Source organism: Epinephelus fuscoguttatus, linkage group LG9 (genome assembly GCF_011397635.1).
Source record: "Epinephelus fuscoguttatus linkage group LG9, E.fuscoguttatus.final_Chr_v1".
NCBI classification, from domain to species: Eukaryota; Metazoa; Chordata; class Actinopteri; order Perciformes; family Serranidae; genus Epinephelus; species Epinephelus fuscoguttatus.
Genome location: NC_064760.1, coordinates 23,586,824 through 23,605,507, shown reverse-complemented (window position 1 = coordinate 23,605,507; position 18,684 = coordinate 23,586,824). Strand labels below are relative to the sequence as shown.

Here is an 18,684-nt window from a genome sequence, read left to right as displayed (position 1 = left end):
TCTTGTTCTCTGATAATCTTTTCGTAGAAGCAGCAACCTTGTGATTTATCTCACGGGAAAGGAGCCAATGCTATGTGCCACTATGGAAAAAGTGGGTTTGAAACAAGCTGAGAACTCTCTACATTTATAATAATGCATGCACTTTTGTTAAAACTAGCCACTGAGATGATCAAGAGACACCTGATAGAAAAAGAAAAAAATCCTCAATCAAAATTTAGAGGGTTTCTCATCTAAATAGCCAACTACTCACTTCTGTTTGGCTACTATGTTTTGATAGAGTGGGCAGTCTTATAAGGTTAAAAGGATGCAGCCCTCCCATAATCCAACATTGGAAAAGGATTGGGGGAGGGGTTTTTCGAAGCTATTCAACCATCCCACAAGCACTTCTGAAGAAGCATACTGGCAGCTCAAGAAGCAACATATCTTAGCCAGCTCAGTCAGCCTTATTTAACAGCATGAATACAAAACATCAGTCTGATACACACACAGAAACACAGGTAAACTGATGACCGACTGACTGACTGGTCTAGTAATCATAAAACTAGAGACAAAATGTAAGATGCTTGAAAGTAGCAGAGAAAATTGCATGTTTTAGAGGGGGGGGGGGTTAAAGCTATTTTTTGGGCATTTTTAAGCCTTTAATTGATAGGACAGATGAGTGTGAAGGGGGGAGAGAGAGAGAGAGAGAGAGAGGGAGTGACATGCAGCAAAGGGCCACAGGCTGGAGTCGAACCCGGGCCGCTGCGGCAACAGCCTTGTACATGGTGCGTCTGCTCTACCACTAAGCCACCGACGCCCCGTTTTAGAGGGTTTTAACATGAAATCAGCAAAACACCCTGACTCACTCATGAAGAACAAGAATGATAAAAAGCACTATGTTATGATGATGGTGCCATGATGAAGTCATAGCCACCAAGCCAGAACTCAAAAACCATATGCTGTTTCAGCAGTTCTGTCTTTCCAAGCAGCACAGTAGAAAGCTAATCAGAGATGCTTCAGTTAAAAAGCACAAAGCAAAGTCTGCAGCAGGCGTCAACATTAAAAAATGGGGAAATCAAACTATAGTGTGTCCAGTCAGTGGCATGCAAATCTGTTAATATAGCAGGGTTTAGAATAGACAATTACCTTTTCTGCATTATTTTTTGTCATTTTTGTCTTTACTGGAGAGATGACAGTGAAAAGGCAGACAGGAAACAGGGGAGAGAGAGAAGGGCATGACAATAAAGATCCCCATCTGGAATCGAACCGGTGACAACATGGTATTCACTGTAACCACTCAGCCACCAAGGCAATCCAGTCTGTGACTTTTTTTTAATCAAAAATGCCAAATTTTCCCTTGTTCCAGTTTCGCAAATGTGTGGTTTTTTGCTTTTATATTTTATACATAATAGTGAACTTGTGATGGACAGTTTTGTTGACCATCATAATCATGAGAGGAAGTGGAAGTCCAACTCAGTGCTGAGGTCACTACACTAAAACAGAGACGACCACCACCATGGTTCCTGTTTCATCTGAAGTTCTGAGGGTGCCATCTGAGATTTCTGCCACTACCCTATTACAGTAGAGGTAAAGGAAATTTGTGTTATTCAAAGTGTAAAACTAGAATTACTGTCCCATTGTTGTATGCCTCTGCAAATGAGTCAAGTTTTTCTTAGAGTTTACATCCATGCCTGTGAAAACACGGATGCGTCACACACATCTTACCTTCAGCAACACAGAAGATTGATACAATCAGCACAGTTTCAAGGTGGACACCCAAGATTAGCATCACCAATACATTATCTGACCGCTTCTGTTCCTGACGTTAAGTAATGGCCAGAAAAGTGTCTTATGTAGAATATTATGAAGTCACAGTGAAGTTGACCTTTGACCTTTTGGATATAAACGTCATCTCTTCATTTTATCCTATTGACATCAGTGTGATGTCAATTAGGAGTTATGGCTAAAAACACATTTTGTGAGGTAACACTGACCTTGACCTAGGCCTTCAACAACCAAATTCTAATCAGTGGACGTTTGTGTCAAATTTGAAGAAATTTCCTCAAGGTGTTTGTGAGGTAGCACATTCCCAAGAATGAGACGGATGCAAGGTCACAGTGACCTTCACCTTTGATCATCAAAATCAAATCAGTTCATCGTTGAGTCTAAGTGGATGTTTTGTCAAATTTAAAGAAGCTTCCTCAAGGTGTTTGTTAGATATTGCATTCACAAGAATAAGACAAATGCAAGGTCACATTGACCTTGACCTTTGACTTATGACTACCACACTCTAACCAGTTCATCGTTAAGTCTGACTGAACATTTGTGTCAAACTTGAAAAAGGAATCCCTCAAGGTGCTCTTGAGATATTGCCTTCCCAAAAATGAGACAGATGAGGTGAAAGTGTCCTTGACCTTTGACCTACAACCACCACAATCTAACCAGTTCATCATTGGGTTCAAATGGATGTCTTTTCCAATTAAAAAAAAAAATCCCTCAAGGCGTTCTTGAGATATCACGTTCATGAGAATGAGACAAACAGACGGACAACCTGAAAACATAATGCCTCCAGCTACAGCTATCATCGGCGCAGAGGCATAAAACTCCATTTAAAAGGTCAACAACAGAAACAATGTCCTGATTTATTCAGGAGAGAACAGATGTGATATCCATCTCCAGCCTGGAATGTTTCAACCCTGTCTATTAGGCTCCAATGATACAACCCTGCTGTATACTTTAACATCAACCTGACCTCAAACAATCTGAGAACAGGATGTATGTAAACATATTTAGTGGACGACTGGTACGTCATTGTACAATGGATGGAAAGGAGGTAAGGAAAAAGATAAGGGTAAGCAATAATGGGGACGAATACGGAAGCCTACTGTTCGTTATTTTTGCACAACTTCCTGTCACAGCCCTCAGAATTTGAGAAATAATAATAGGGTGGAAGCGCTGACATATCTGTGTGTGTGTGTGTGTGTGTGTGTGTGTGCGTGCGCGTGCACATGTACACAAACGCAACTAGAAAAAGTAAGAAGGAGAAGTAAAATTTAACAGCTGACAACATGAGCATGTGAACAATAGGTGAACACCCAGGAGGTCAGAGTGGTGTGAACATAAAATGAATGTGGTGCTTCATATTTCTTTTATATCTTCCCACTGAGGAACAGACAAACCCTGCTGAAAGGGGGAGCCGCATTTCTCTGACTCTGCCATAAAGTGCCAGAAATGCACAGAGGTGGCAGCTAATTTTAAGTCAAGGACCCAAAAGCGAACAAAGCAAATGAAACACCACTGTCTGGACTAGCCTTTCAATCCTTTTAACTGAGCGGACTTTACACCTAGTGAAGGCCTCCAACAAACATCTGAGCAGATGAAACTGACAGTGGTAAACATTCAGCTCCAGGCAACACATGCACACAGGCATTTGTTGAAAGCTCAGCTGAGTAGGGGGAAATGAGCATGACAAAGAATGACATGCAGAAAAACAGAATGCCGTTTCCTCTCCAGCCTCCCTGTAACACACTTAACAACACATGCATGACCCAATACAACCCCATACTACACAAAGACAAACTGCAAGGCATGATTTTATACACAAGCAACCCAAAAGTAACACAAAAATAGTCAGTTGCACCATCTGATAAGGGAGAGTTTCAACATTGACAGTTTTTCCATCGGAGTATAAGTTAGGTGTCAACTGGCCTAACTCTTCTCTTACTCTCTCTTCAACAATCATTCATCATTCCTGTCCAATCGATGTCTTGCAATGCCACTGTAGGACTTAACTGTGCACAGCTGCCCAAAAATATCATCTGATCAGTTATCTTATTAAGTGAGAGTATGACAGCAGCCAAAAAAGGAAAAAGAAAAGTTTCCTCCTTGAGCAAGCAGCCTGCTGTTACAGTGGTTCGGATTAATTAGACAGCAACACCAACTCTGCCCTCATGAATTGTTCATGATGACATGAAACAGAAAAGTAACTGAGTGGCTGCTCATTTAGACAGTGAGTTAGTTAGTCTGTCAGGAGCACAGCTTAAAGAAAGTACAACAGCTGCTGAGAATTAGCAATATGGATTAAGTTTTCTATCACAAAATATGGAATTTTACAGGGGCTCCACCTGATAAACCAGAAACGCTGCATCAGACAGACTGACTTGCGCCCCCTGGGCAACACACCTAGTGCGCTCTCTCATCCTATTTCTACAAGGCTTTGAGCCTCTGGGTCTGCTATAGCAGCATATCTCACTCGCATATACTGACAGGTTTCAGCGATGTGAAGTTGAAGGCATGCAAGCATGATGGACCACTGGCGGAACGTCAAAGGATGAGCGCAAATGGCAGTGCCATCTTCAGGATGCTCAAACATGTAAGCCTAACGGTATTGTTACTAAGCCAATACAGCAGTCCAAAGACAAGTTTCAAGCTAACTGGCTCATTATACATCTGCAACTCAAACTTAACAATGGTGAAAAGAGCTACTCCATTAGTAAAATGTACTGTATGCTACGCCTTTTACCAGCTGATGTTACAAAACCTCAACTTTAAGTCACCACTCAAATAGCATTTCTCATACAGCAAGGAAAGAGAGAGAATAGAGCACGGAGACAAGAGACAATAGAGAGCCACCAAAAAGAATGACTAAAGACCCTGATGCAGCTCAAAGAGATGGCCACTAGAGAGGAGAAGAAAGGGAATATAAATTACAGCAGTGTATATACTTCAGAGAATCTCAAGGAAAGCAACAAAATGCAATGAAATGTAATCTGAGGAGAAATAGGACAAAGTGGTCCTTGTGCCCCATCCCCTTCAAAAAATGTATAAACCGCCTCCCTATGTTAAGCATTTAAGGGAGGAATTTACTCCCTATTTTGAAAAATGAATTTCAGGCACTGCATATGTATATGGAGAGTGACTCAGAAAGGTTAATGTGACTCTATCTATCCGAGTAGGCCCATTAAAGTGGATATTCTGTGACAGTCTTGTTACTAGGAAATCCCTAGTTTGTGCTTGCAGTGGTGGATGGCTTATCACTGAGAGCATGGAAACACTTACCTGAAGCAACTTGCTGGGACCACCACTATTACATGGACCTTGTGACTACCCATCTGAGAGATGTCTCAACATAGCCACAGGCACTTGATGTATCGTAATCAGAAGACAAAGGACCACAAAGTCGATTATGAAGGCTGATATAATAAAAACAAACACATCTGAATGAAACAACCACCCAGGTGAAAGTGAGATTCCATTCTAAGCATGGTATCCCAGCAGTGCAGTGACTCTGCATTCCTCTGTGTGCCTGCACAGCATTTTTATTACACAACTCCACTCTTACATCCAGTCAGAACAAGCTTCAGAGCAATCAAACCTCAGTGCTCAGCTGGGCCAACAGCTGTATCTTTTCAATCTGTAAAGCACGGCGTAGATAGAGCAAACAGAGACTACTATTCACGTTAATCGTTATGCTCATCCTTAGCAGATTATCCCAACAAGTGCCTTTATTCCATCTATTCAGAGATGCCTGAACAGCATATTAGTCTAACTTGAGAGTGAATAACAACAGCTGTGAGCTGGGTATTTAAAACTGCCACCAGAAATCAATTCCGAAGTATCTAAGAAGACAGTCTCTGCATGTTAATCTAGCATGTGTCTCTTTAGCAGTTTATACAAACCATGTTGAATCAGAATGGCAGACTTTCACTCATGATGCACATCTCATCAGATATGTCATACCAAGATTGTTATCTTTGACAACAGGCTTGAATGATTCAACCATAGAAATGCACACATAAACTGTGTTTTTAGACTCAATTCAGTTATTTTAGCTTTCCTTACCCATCACGCCAACTGTAACTTGCTACTATCGTTGACTGCACCACCACTCAAGCACATTTTCTACCTTCCTTAATCTCCTTACCTGCATTTCAATTTACTAGTTTCTTTCACACTTTTTTGCAACTGCCACACTCCCCTCTTTACTCCCCCTCCCTCTCCGTCTCCCCCTGTCCCTGCTCACTGAGGGCTCACTTGCTTTCCTTTGCTCAGCCTTGCTCTCTAAAATACTCCCGTTCACTCTGAGCCAAGAGGCCCCTGCCACTGGCCGTCCATTAACCACTCCAGTTTCACGCTGGCACTCAGTCATCCTATTCTTCAGCTCACAGTATGCTCTTCTTCCCCTGAGATGCAGAGAACAGGAAACTGTGTGTCTGTGTGTGCTTAGGTGTGTTTGTGTGTTGGAGGACTAGTGCAGACACACATAAGAAGAAAAGAGGGCAAAAGAGACCAACTGTGCACCAAAGCAAATTTTTAACTTCTCTACTTGACTCATACTTCTTGAGTCAGACTGTGACTGAAGAGTTGTGACCTGACTGGCTTAATTCATGGCCTTAAATTAAGCATTTGCTGAGGTGGTTCCCCCAGGAAGTAGGTGCACTGCTGCACAAAGGCACATGCAGGCACGACATTTTATGCTTGAAGGAAGGAGCACTTATCCTTGCTATTAATCATGATAAACACAAATACTTTAACCTGCGCTCAACACCTAAACACGTGCCCACTGGCAACGACTTGGGGCACCATCCCCAGATACAAGGCTGCATATAAGTCAGACAAACACAGAGAGAAAAACTGCCTCATAATTTGAGTTTTTTTGGTTGTTCTTGTCGTGACTGATATTGCTTGAGTGTGTTGTGGTTTTCCTCAGAAGCTGCAACACAAATGCATTGCTTCAGTTGAACTGTGGAGCAAATGATCAATACCGCAATATAACGTGATAGGTTTTATATCAAGACACTCATCCAGGAATCGGTATGCACTTGACAATTTGATTTAGATTCAGGGTGCTACAATCCAATTGTAAAGCAATTCTTAATTCATTTAAGTCTGCATTCACAATATACACATCATTACTGTCACAGAAAAGTCAGATGACTTTAATTTAATCTTTAATCACTTAACATGACAGAAGTAATCCATCTGGTAGGTTCAGGTCGCATGCATGAGCAAGTCGCATATTTTCCAACTCTGTGAATATTCAACTATAGAGAAAAGTATGCGCTGCTTTGTAACTTGCTTCAGGGTTTTCTGTTTGACATCAGCTACAACTGGTTTTCTTCCAGTTCCAGGAAAAAGTTTAATTTGCATCTGCATGTCTGTATTCTAAAGATTATTTTTGGCAATTTTGCCTTTTATTAGACTGGAAAGTCTAGTGTGAAATGCGTGCACAAAGAGGGGAGTTGACCCCATGGCTGCTGGGGCAAGGACACAGCCTAGATACATGGGGTGCCCGCTCTGCCAGGTGAGCTGGTGGGTTCCCCTGCATGCTTGTTTGTTTTAATGCTTTAAGTTATACAAGTTACAAATGACATACTGTCATAATTGGCAGCATTTTTTTCCAACTGGACTGCGATCTTAGGTAATGCAAACCATCCTCTGACACAACTTCAAATCTCTGATTATAATTCTGGCTCAAAGTGTAACCCATGGTATCAGTGAAGCTCTGCGAGAAATGCCCTAAAAGGCCAAAAAGAAACATGTTTACAACACGCCTAAGTATCAATGTATCATCACATATTGATTGTGATTATTTGAAATGGTTTTCAACACTCATTTTCCATCAATCCAGTACCAGCTGTAGTTTCTCGCTCTCTCTTACTGTTAATGTTTCTGCAGTCACTGTACTGTTCTCCTCTACAAACCAATAAAAGAAAAGAAAAGCCAATGATGTCATGCTACAGCTTTGTTATATTCATTTTTCAAAAAAATAAGAATATTTTTAAAGGTATTGTATCAAAGCTTAAAAGCCCAGTATTCTGACAACACTATCAGGACCTTATAAAAAGTTGACTTGTGCTTGAGAGAATTCAGCAAACCTTTCACCTAGGAAAAAAAAAAAAGCTAACCTGCCAAGCTCAACAAGATGTCCCAGAGCCTAAATCTGTGATCTACAACTCACCTTGTATCCCAAACAACTGTCCAAGGCAGTGATCCCTGGCTAATCCACACTGTGGCTGCCTGCTGGGTTGAGCCAGCCTGTTTATGTCAACAGCATTCGTGGATGCTGATCCTTTCTCTCTGGGCCTGAAGAACACAGATAGCGCTTCTGGGAGCACGGCTAAAATGACCTGCTTTTGGCTCTAAACAAAATACATGGATCATGCTCAGTTGCAGGGGTACCTGTAAGTACAGCGAATCCTGTTAGGCATTCCTGTGAAGGTTACATGTGTCAAACAAACAAAAACAGTGTGTGAATTGGGACACACACACACACAAGGACTCACATGTGCTCAGGGCAAGCTTACAGGCATGCTTACACACTGCAGGGGAGCATTACATCAATAAAGTATGGTTTTGTGGGGTAGAACTGTAGTAAACATTACAGGGGTTGATGTTGGGGTTAAGCAACATTTTATGCGCTGAATGGTGATTGGGCAGCTGAACCTAAAGCCATGTATTTGGTGATTGAAAACAAAAGTACAAAAATGTCCATCTATCCTAAAATTTTCATGCTGCAAACAACCATAGCATTGTTCTTAATGCAAAACCTAGTTGATGTCCTTGGCATTATTCCAACAATACACTGTAGAAAAAAAAAATCAACAATCCCATCTCACAGTCGTCCAAAAATAGTGAACATGTCTAGAAAAACAAATGATGACTTAAACTGAATAACCCACCCACACTGCTTCATTCAGTCCCAGACAGCCCAACTGAGAGACTTTCACACAAGAATGACTCTGGCTTGGTAGACCGAATACAAGGCTGGCTGGAGACAATACACAGATCGTAGTCGTATATCTCATCTTGTTATTATCACTGGTATGTCTGAGAAGAAGCAAAAGCAGAGTGATGAAGTCATAGATGATTTAATGCCACAGTCAAGAAACGTTAATACCACAGACAAGGTAGTTGAGACTTGAGAGAGGCAATGTCACACTGTCGAACAAGTACATTACAAATAATTCTACACCACTTAACCTCTTTCTGAACCCTGCCTGTGGTGTAATAAAAATCCTGCCAGAATGGGTTCGAATTTCAGAGTTAGCAGTGAACTGAAGTCAAGGGCACAGCTCTGTCTAAGGTGGGCAGTCTGGCCGCACACACAGGCATGCACTCACACCATCTGGTTGAATGACGCTCCAACACAAACTTGTGTATGCAGTGTTATCTAAGGACATTGCACAATTGATTTCTGTCTGTGACTAATATTTGCTTATAGCCCTACCTAAACCTGTGTGCAATAGCTGTACTGCAAAAATATGCCATTTATCAAATACTTTCCTCATTTTCATCCACTTCTATCTCTGTTTTCAAAAGCTAAAAAACAAGAGCATACCTTTATAATACAACATGGACAGCTGACTGTGTCTTAGGGCTTCACACTTATTCCAAACATTACCGAAATCACAATCAAGTGCAATATCCAAATCACAGGAGCTGCAATTTTTTGATGTGGCAAAATTTGTCACAAAAATCTATTATAAATGAAGCATTGTGGTGCTGCAGAGATGCCACGGCCTACAATTCATATTCCAGACGTAAGGGTAAATGCTTGTTTGGTAGCAACCAAAGCTAAAATCACATCATCATCATTTTTTTCTGTGAAAATTAGATATCGCAATCACAATATCTGTCAAAATGATCACAGTATGATTTTTTTTTTTTTTTGCATATATTGTGTAGCCATATTGTGTCATGTCATTAAAATCATGCCAGTGACAAAGACCACCTACTACTGCTGTCACTTCACTAAAATTTCTTACTTCGATCCAATGTTGTTTTAGATTCCACTGGGAAAACTGATAATGAGGGCATAAATTTAAATATTTTATTAAATGCTAACTACAGCAACAGCTTTTCTTTTCTTGGTTAGTAGCAGAGAACAGCAGAATTACTGTAATAAACATTACCAAAGAGAGAGCAAGAAAACCTAGCTGGTTCTGGTGTATCGATACTGCGGTAAATGAGTGTTCAGAAAAACAGTTTCAAATATTCAGAATCATTATGTATCAATAAATCAATGACAACATTCGTGGATGTGTTTTCAAAGGCTGAAAGAGCCATTTACAGTACAGCAAGGACAGCTTTTATACTGCTACTACCACTCTACTTCACTGACTGTGTCCTGTCATCTAAACCGTGCTGGTAACAAAGACCCACCTACAACCTCCTACTGCTACTACTTGGCATACATGCCACTGGGTTCATGCCCTGGTGGTACTATCAACATGAAAGAATTCCTCACAAAATTCCTGAACAAAGTGTTCGGTATGTAAATGTGTGTTGTAAGAAACAGTTTGTGTTCAGTGGAATATAAATCATCTTGCTGGTTAAACAAGAGGGGACCAGTAGAGGACCTGAAAACTCTGTGACAATAAGTGTGTTTGTGTGTGTATTCAAAGTGTTTACTTAGTGACCAGATGTGTCTTCTCTTCTGTGCATCCTCTATGGTTACCGTTTGTCAGTGCGTACAATATCAGTTTTCACCTGCTGCTAGACAGGGCCAAGGGGTTATGTTACGCAAGAGTTTGTACTGGCTGATGACAGGCATAACTACTGGTGACTCTTACGGCTCTGCTCCCATCAAGACACCACAATGACTCACACATGCTGCAGCAGACACAGCCAGGTAGACACCACATGATGTCATCAAAATTAAGTCACCTTGAGAAAACTCAACGTGCCAATGCCACACCTTACCATAAAAAGTTAGGTCATTCATTTGACACAATTCTAGTATAGTGTTTAAAATACAGGCAGTCTTCTTTGTACACATTACAATCAAGTGTGAGTGTTACTGTATAACTAGATGTCTTTATAGTTTTATAAATGTTGTTGGAAAATAAAAAAAACCTGTGAGTCATTTGTTGACATGTTGTAATTTGTGAGGACTGCATTACTTAAGGTTTATTGCACAGTACAAGTCTTCAGAGTTGGAGAGCCACCTACTTCCTCATATGTTGACTCTTACTTTGACCTAAATCATAAATCCAAACATTTCAAGCTCTGTTGTCAGCTGCACAACATTGGATTACAGTAAATACAGGTAGGATGAGTTTGTTGCTTTGTAGCATCACTTGAAACAGAGGAATCTGTGAAGTTAGGGGCAAGATCATAAATATCTAGTTCAACCTGTGGGATACTCACAAATTTCTTTTTCCCATCTCCATCCTCAATGCTCTTCTTTGATTTCTTGTCCTTCTTGGGACCAGCAGCTGAGGCAGAGTTCCCCGTGTTTGGATCCATATTTATAGCGTAATCCGTTCCCTTGAATTGGGTGTCAAAATAAACCCGTGTGTCTTTAATTTCCCGGTACTCAAACGTGAAAAAACAAAGTAAATGTTTCTCCCGTCGGTGTTTCCTGACTTTGCGAAAAAGCAAACAGTTAATTCCCCTGGGCCTATGCTAGTGCCCTGGCTAACTTAGCAACAATTAGCACAACGGTGCTAATGATTTGGTAGAGAGCCAACTGTTACACCGAACGAGCCCCTAGCTAAGCCGCCTGTCTGTATCACTGAAGGAGGGAAATTCAAAGCACAGCCCCAACTCCTCGGGTCGAAAAGTACAAAACCAACCTGTTGCGTTTGTAAAACACAAATGATGACTTATTCCACCAGCATTAACATGTAACACAAGCCGAAGATTTAAACAATGTGTATTTCAAGTCTCGAAAGTATGCGGTACTAACTAAGCTAACCGTTAGCTTGCTAGGCTAGCTCGTCTGACTACAGTAGGTAAAGTCTCAGGAAAGAAAAAAACTCCGCTCTTCCCACTTCCACGAGTTGTTAAAGCGACTACAACACGGGCGACGAGTTGGTATTACGGATGACTTGGCCCGACCGCGTATCCCAAATTAGTTTCCATGACTGCTTACAAGTTTGGTTAACTTTTTAACCCCTGAATGACAGGGGGAAGCGACTAACGTCTCTAGCGCTGAAGAAAGTCTTCCTGTTCTTCTGACAGTCCGGTCAGAGCTGGTTGGGGAGGAGCCTGCGCTCTGCAGCTACACCTGAGAGCCTGAGAGGATTTAGCTGGCAGTTTTTCCACGACTGCACAGAGCTCAGGGACCAGGGATCAAACAAATAAGTGTAATATATTTTAATGAAATATAACCTAACTGCTCAGTTATGCTGTAAAAGTTGACCAATTTGTGTTTCCATGGCATCACCATTCATGACCTATGTTTAGAGCTGCACAGGAAATGATGTAACAATGTACTGCGTCTTAATCTAGAATCTAAAATCCAAGAATAAAACACACCCACGATTAGGCCTAATTCAAAAGTCAAATGAGCAATGTAGTAGATTAACCCACCACCAGCAGGCAGCACAGGCCAGTTACCAGAATATTAAAACAGCTTGTTTCCAAGTTTGACAGCTACTGGTAGGTACCACCATGGATGGATTACTGAATGGGCCTACTGGGCACACATCCAGGGGCCCAAAGCATAAGGGCCTCCACTGGCCTTCACCTGCAAAATGTCACTTAAATTAAAAGGTAGTGACCAAGAAGAGACTCAAAATGCCTACAAAGACACACAAAATTACTACAGACATACTCTTTAACTTATTCAGAATGAGGCTGCTAGAGTCCTGACAAAAACTAGGAGATATGACAACATTACTCTGGTTCTAAAATCCTTATACTGGCTACCTGTCACTCAGAATTGATTTTAAAATTTTTTTGCTGCTTATGTATAAATTACTATGTGGCTCAGCGCCCAAATATATCTTTGACATGCTTGTGACATATGAACCTATAGGACCCTTAGGGCATGTAGGGCCGGCCTACTGACCGCCCCAAAAGTTAGAACAAAACATGGTGAAGCAACGTTTTGTTATCATGCAGCACAAACCTGGAATAACCATTTTTAAGTCAAAGCTAAAACATTCCTTTCTTTAGACTGACTCCATCCTGTAATGACTGCAAACTTATTTTTAAACTCGATTTTAAAAAAAAATGTTTTCATCTTTGCTCCACTTGTCTGCTTTTTGTTATTGTGTTGTTTAACTGTAAATAATTTAGTAATTATTTTCTCTTTTCTCTTTAATCTTATTCTGTAAATCTGTTTCCTTTATTATGTTTTATATTTCATTGTTCTGCGAAGCACTTTGAATTGCCCTGTGTATGAAAAATGCTATAAAAATAAAGCTGTCTTGTTTTGCCTCACAAAGAAATACAACACTACCAAAAGAGACAAAATTACCACACAGAGACACAAAATGACTACAAAGAGACACAAACAATCAAAAATGAAACAAAATTACCACAAAGAGACACAGAACCACAAACTATGCATAAAGACTACAACAATAAAAGAACAGTAAAAAAACAAGAGGCAAAACCATCACACAGTCTGTGTGTCTTGCTTGTATGGTGATAGGGCCTTGTGCATATCTCTGCCCAAGGGCCCATTGTCTCATAATCCATTCATGGGTACTGTGGAGTTATCAAGGTAACAACTTAAATCACAGATGTTTGAGTTCAGCAGTAACCTCTGGCATTCCACAGAACTTAAACCAGTAGTTCATACTGGAAATAGTCAGGTAGTTTTACAGTTCTGCAATAAATCAGTTTGAGAGAGGCAGGGTTTCATCGGGCAAATTGAAGAATATATTCTATTTCTCCCTGTTATTTTATTCATGTCACATAGAGCTATATCTCTATAAGAGAGAATGTATTGCCTGTAGTTAAAGACCCCTGGAGTGTGATCTCTCCTTCAGCCCTCGCCAGTGTATCTGCTGTAACCTTACCACATTATAAAAGTCATCTCTCTCTCAGTGACACAAATGTGTGTCTCCTTGACTCTTAAGTTCAGATGTAAGATTAACCGGAAAACCTCTATTCAAACATCTAAGATTGCCCTCACCTCAATATCACACAGGCAATTAATCTTATCTCACCTATCTGCAAAGGAATTCAGCTGATGTAGCTGAGCAAGATCTCACTGGCGCGAATGTTACAAAGATTATTAGTTTATAATGAAGGTCACCCTTAGTAACCTTTCTCTACTTATGGATCTAATAATACCAGGGGATGTTGCTTCATTTCAGTCAGGTGTTGTATAGGTGAAGTTTCAACATGTGTGGCTTTGGCACTTGGCCATTTTGTACTGTAAACATATTGTGCAAACAAATAATCGGACTTGGGGCGCCACCAAGTGGTGACAGGCGCTGCAGTGTCACCAGTGCTAACACAGCATGTACAGCAAAGTTAATGTGCCTCTTGGAAGCGATTGAGGTGCAGTAGCCTATTTTATATTGTTCTCTAAAATGATTTCTTTGCATTCACAGATGCAATTTGCACTGAGTGGAGGAACATTAGAGACAACTGCAGCAAATGATTGACCCAGGAAGGCACGTATTGTTCTGAATATGCTGACTAAATCGACCCAATTCTTTGCTGATTGTCTTCCCAAAAAAAGCATGTAGGCTACTTGGTCGGTCATTTTAAGTTCAGCACCACAGAGAGGTGGCCTTCTGCCCCCCTGCTTGCAATGCATTATATCAGTGCTTCTCAGATTCAAATAAGATTATGATTACGCACGGCAATAATTACTGCGTTTTTGTATAATGCCCAACACTTGGAATGCAGTGTTTCTCTTACCTCTGTGACGTACACAAACCTGTGCGCACACACGACCACACATACACACACACGGGCACGGGATTACAGAGATAGGCTCATCTAGCTGTCTTGGTATGTGAGAGATGTTTTCTAACAACAAGATTGGAGAGGATTTGCGCATCACCGGTGGCACTGAAACCGACAATAGTGTGGTTTATCGCGCAGGTCTCGTCATAAACTTCAGCCTCAAGTCTTCATTCTCCGGGATATTGGCGCTATAAATTGCAGGGGGAGAGGTTAATTAAAAGTGAAAGTGCACGATAAGGCTAGCAGCCCTATGGCACTCGTGAAAACACCTCCACGGACGTATGAAATGATTAACAGTCGGCCCCTCACACCCAGCAGCTGCAGCATCATCTTCAGCCATTCATAAACAGATGCATAGACGAAGAGACTGCCACTTCAAAGTACATTTGAATATCTTTATGTGACGATATAGGCCTACGGTTTGTAATTTAATCAGCATTTTTACAATGGACAAAAGGATGGGAATTTTGTGTTGATTGCATCAGTTCACAAGACAAAACAGTTAAGTTACAGTCATACAAAATATTTTATATACAATCTACTGTAGACTCTTTCTATGTTACCATAAGTCACATTTCCATGAGAAAAAAAACAGATTAATCTTGTCAGGGCCAGTGTCGAATACTGTGAATTTGTGAACCTAAACTGCAGGCTCCAGATCAAATTTATAAGCAGCTAGATGAATTAGTACAAGCTCGGGAGTATACTGTAAAGGAATGAACAATTTGTTTCCAAAGTGCAGCACAGGGACCACATGGGGGTTGCAGGGGATGATGGATGGCTTCACATTTTATTCATTCATTACCAGAAAATACATGAGTCACCAAATTGACCAGGAGTTATACGGTTATCTTTTTTCCACCTGCAGTGGGCCCATACATACCATTCATCTTCTTAATGGTACCCCATGGTCTGAAGTGCTATTTTGGGGGGATGGGGCTGTGGGCCTTAGAGTGAAATGTGTGGGCAACATTTGGTCTAATCGGGGCCCTGGCTACTCATGTTAGGCGTGGGGATTCTAGGTTATTTAGGCCTTCCAATGTGTCCAAGGCAACAACTTTGTGAGTCCAGTGCGTGCAGCAGCAGTTCAGGGGTGACCAGTTAGTCCTTAAAGGGACAGTTCACACCAAATCAAAAAGACATATTTTTGCTCTTACCTGTAGTGCTTTTTTATCAGTCTAGATTGTTTAAGAGTGAGCTGTTGAGTGTTGGAGATATTGGTTGTGGCGATGTCTGCCTTCTCTTGGATATAATGGATATAGATGGCACTCGGCTTGTTGTGCTCAAAGCACTAAAAAATACATTTGAAAAGCTCAGCAGCAATGTCTCTTTCCAAAAATCAGGACCTGGTTACTTGAGATAATCCACAGACCTCGGTGTGAGCAGTTTCAAACAGGAACTATTTTCTTTCTAACTAACTACACCTGCCAAAAGTATCACTGCACAGATGGAAATGTGCATTTACTCATAGACAAGAGGCTTGTGCTATTGACAGCCTAAGATGTAATCAATAATGGCGTCCTTGGCTGAGATGTTACACTAGCTAGCTCAGTGGTCCTAGCTGAGCTGGCAGTAGCACACTTGATGGTTGACAGGTGTAGTCATTTTTTGATGTAGGTACTATTTTCTGTCTACCAAACTACACCCGTCAACCATCAAGTGTGCTACTGTTAGCTCATAGGACCACTGAGCTACCTCATGTTACAGCCAGGCTGAAAAGGACACCATTATTGATTACATCTAAGGCTGTCACAAGCACAAGCCTCTTGTCCATGAGTAGATGCACACTTCCATCTGCGCAGTGATACAATTGGCAAGTGTAGTCAGTTAGAAATAAAATAGTTCCTGTATGAAACTGCTCACACCAAGGTCTGTGGATTATCTTGAGTAGCCAGGTCATGATTTCTGTAAAGAGACATTGCTGTTGAGTTTTTCCAAGTATATTTTTTTGTTGCTTTGAGCACCTCAAGCTGAGTGTCATCTAGTTCTATTATATCCAAGAGGAGGAAGACATCTCTAGAGCTGATATCTCCAACACTGGCAAGTCACACCAAAACAGAATAGACTGATAAATAGCACTACAGGTGAGAGGAAAAATACGTACTTTTTTATTTTGGCGTGAACCGTCCCTTTAAATCCCCACAAGAGTCTCACTAAAGACCCATAGTCCCAGAGATTTTTCCTGGGGGTCTAGCCTACTTGTAGGAGGTCCGGGCCTCTCTCAGCGACCTGTCATATGGCATGGAGGCGAAGAAAGAGTTCCGGAGCTGGCAGTTGATGAAGAACACAATGAGCAGCACCAATAAGAAGAGCAGTAGGCACATGACTATGTAGGTGATCAGGTCCGGTTTGTGGAGCTCGCCCTCCCGGAGCCCTCCTCCCCCTCGCCCCGTGGTGGGTCTCAGGAGAGCGGCCACGCTCACCGAACCGCCGTGGGAGGCGTTCAGGGAGGAGGGGGCGTGCGTGGAGGACTGGGCCATGAGCACCAGGTCGAAGTCTGGGGTGTCGGTGGAGTTGAGGAGGATCTGTCTCAGCATGGCGCCACGCGTGCTCACCGGCTGCGTCGGTCGGCTGGAAGATGTAAAGACAAGGAGAATCTTATGTAGCCTACTGACCCCGTGTTTGTACAGTCTGTCCTATCTCTGATGTACCAACAAAGAATGTGTGACAAATTTGGGAACAGCCTGTTAGGATAGTTAGGATAACAAAAAACAGCCATCCCATTGCAGACAAAATACCTACATGTCTGACAAGGTCACTGATAAACATCCAGTGACAAATATAATCTGCACTGTATGTACAAATAGAGTCACAGTGATGCCATAAGTGATATTTAAAACAATACAAAGTAAGCTGGAATCACTGTTAAGTACAGATTCCTCGAAAGACCACAGAACCTTGTGAGGAAATTACTTACTTTGGTTTGCGCTGCGAAGAGTTCCGCAGGTGAGCTGGAAAAGACAAAATCCCGGCTCCGCATTCCTCAGCGTCCCCAGCTCTGTCCGCTCCAGCCCCGCCGAGGACGCGCTGTGGAGAAGCGGCGGGTCGGTGGCTTCAAACCTGCACCCACTGACCATATGTAGTGGGATATGAACGCCACGTCTCCCGCAACATTAAACTGATCAAATCCACGTGTCAGCGCAGATCAGGGTCCCGGTGAAAGAGCCCATTTCCAATTCCACTTGTTGGCGTTTAAATCCAAAATCGTCCTGCCACGCGTGTGTTTAAGCACAGATTGCGACGGGCTATACTGTAGCGATATCCAAATGACTCAAGGGTCTGTCAGAGGTGGCGAAGTTCAGCGGCGATCGCCGGTGCGCATTCACGTCCTCTTGCGCGTCTTGGGGAGCAGGCTTGCGCAGCAGGCTTCAACAAGATCTGCTTTTGCTTGTGCGCACAGGGGCGCAGAGGAAGGGCAAGTCGGATCCCCCGCTTTTCCAGCCCCTCGCTTGTTATTTTATCCAGTAAAGGGTCGATACGTGTCAGATAGAAGCTACCGAAGGTCTGCCCTTATGGGAGTATCGATCCAGTATGGCTAAAAATGAGACGAAAGGAGAGATTAATGAAGGACAAAACACAGCAGCACACCGGGTCGTGAACAGCTTCCCATCTTCGCCCTGGGTTTTGTGTGTGTGACAGAGAGTGGGGAGAGAGGAGAGAAAGAGGATTGCAGACTAGGAGAGGGGAAGGAGGGCGCTGGAGGCACGTCACCAGACAGGGAAATGTGGATGTGTGGTACTGTAAAGAGAGAGACACCATATCTATCTATCTATCTATCTATCTATCTATCTATCTATCTATCTATCTACAGTACCCCTCACAATATTTTCAAAGTGATGAGACAAAGTTGAATCAGAGCCATTTCTGGTTCAGCATGGGGAATGTGTCACACTGGGGCGAGATTGGTGAGTGTGTGTAAGAACTCAGAGGGGTGATTGCATTTTAGAAAAGGTCGACCAGGTAGTCCTTTGTCTGAGTCTTAGTGCCTGACTCATCCGGCAGCCCATTTCCTCTTGGAAAGACTTAAAGAGCAACAAAACTGCTCTT

The 18,684-nt window shown here is 42.0% G+C and overlaps 2 protein-coding genes across 2 annotated transcripts in view; both read right to left on the bottom strand.

The window, feature by feature from the left end:
• LOC125895028 (protein diaphanous homolog 1) overlaps positions 1 to 11,966 on the bottom strand; it is a 55,283-nt gene extending 43,317 nt beyond the window's left edge. The window contains exon 1 of the mRNA XM_049586798.1: positions 11,131 to 11,966. Coding sequence (XP_049442755.1) covers positions 11,131 to 11,229 — 99 coding nt within the window. The 5' untranslated portion in view covers positions 11,230 to 11,966. The remainder of the gene's footprint in view (positions 1 to 11,130) is intronic.
• Positions 11,967 to 16,635: 4,669 nt separating this feature from the next.
• LOC125894478 (small integral membrane protein 32-like) lies at positions 16,636 to 18,258 on the bottom strand. The gene is made up of 2 exons (XM_049585881.1): positions 17,555 to 18,258; positions 16,636 to 17,208 (listed from the first exon to the last, which is right to left on the bottom strand). The coding sequence occupies exon 2, from the start codon at positions 17,172 to 17,174 to the stop codon at positions 16,833 to 16,835; it is 342 nt and encodes a 113-aa protein (XP_049441838.1). The 5' UTR covers positions 17,175 to 17,208; positions 17,555 to 18,258; the 3' UTR covers positions 16,636 to 16,832.
• Between the last annotated feature and the right edge of the window lie 426 nt (positions 18,259 to 18,684).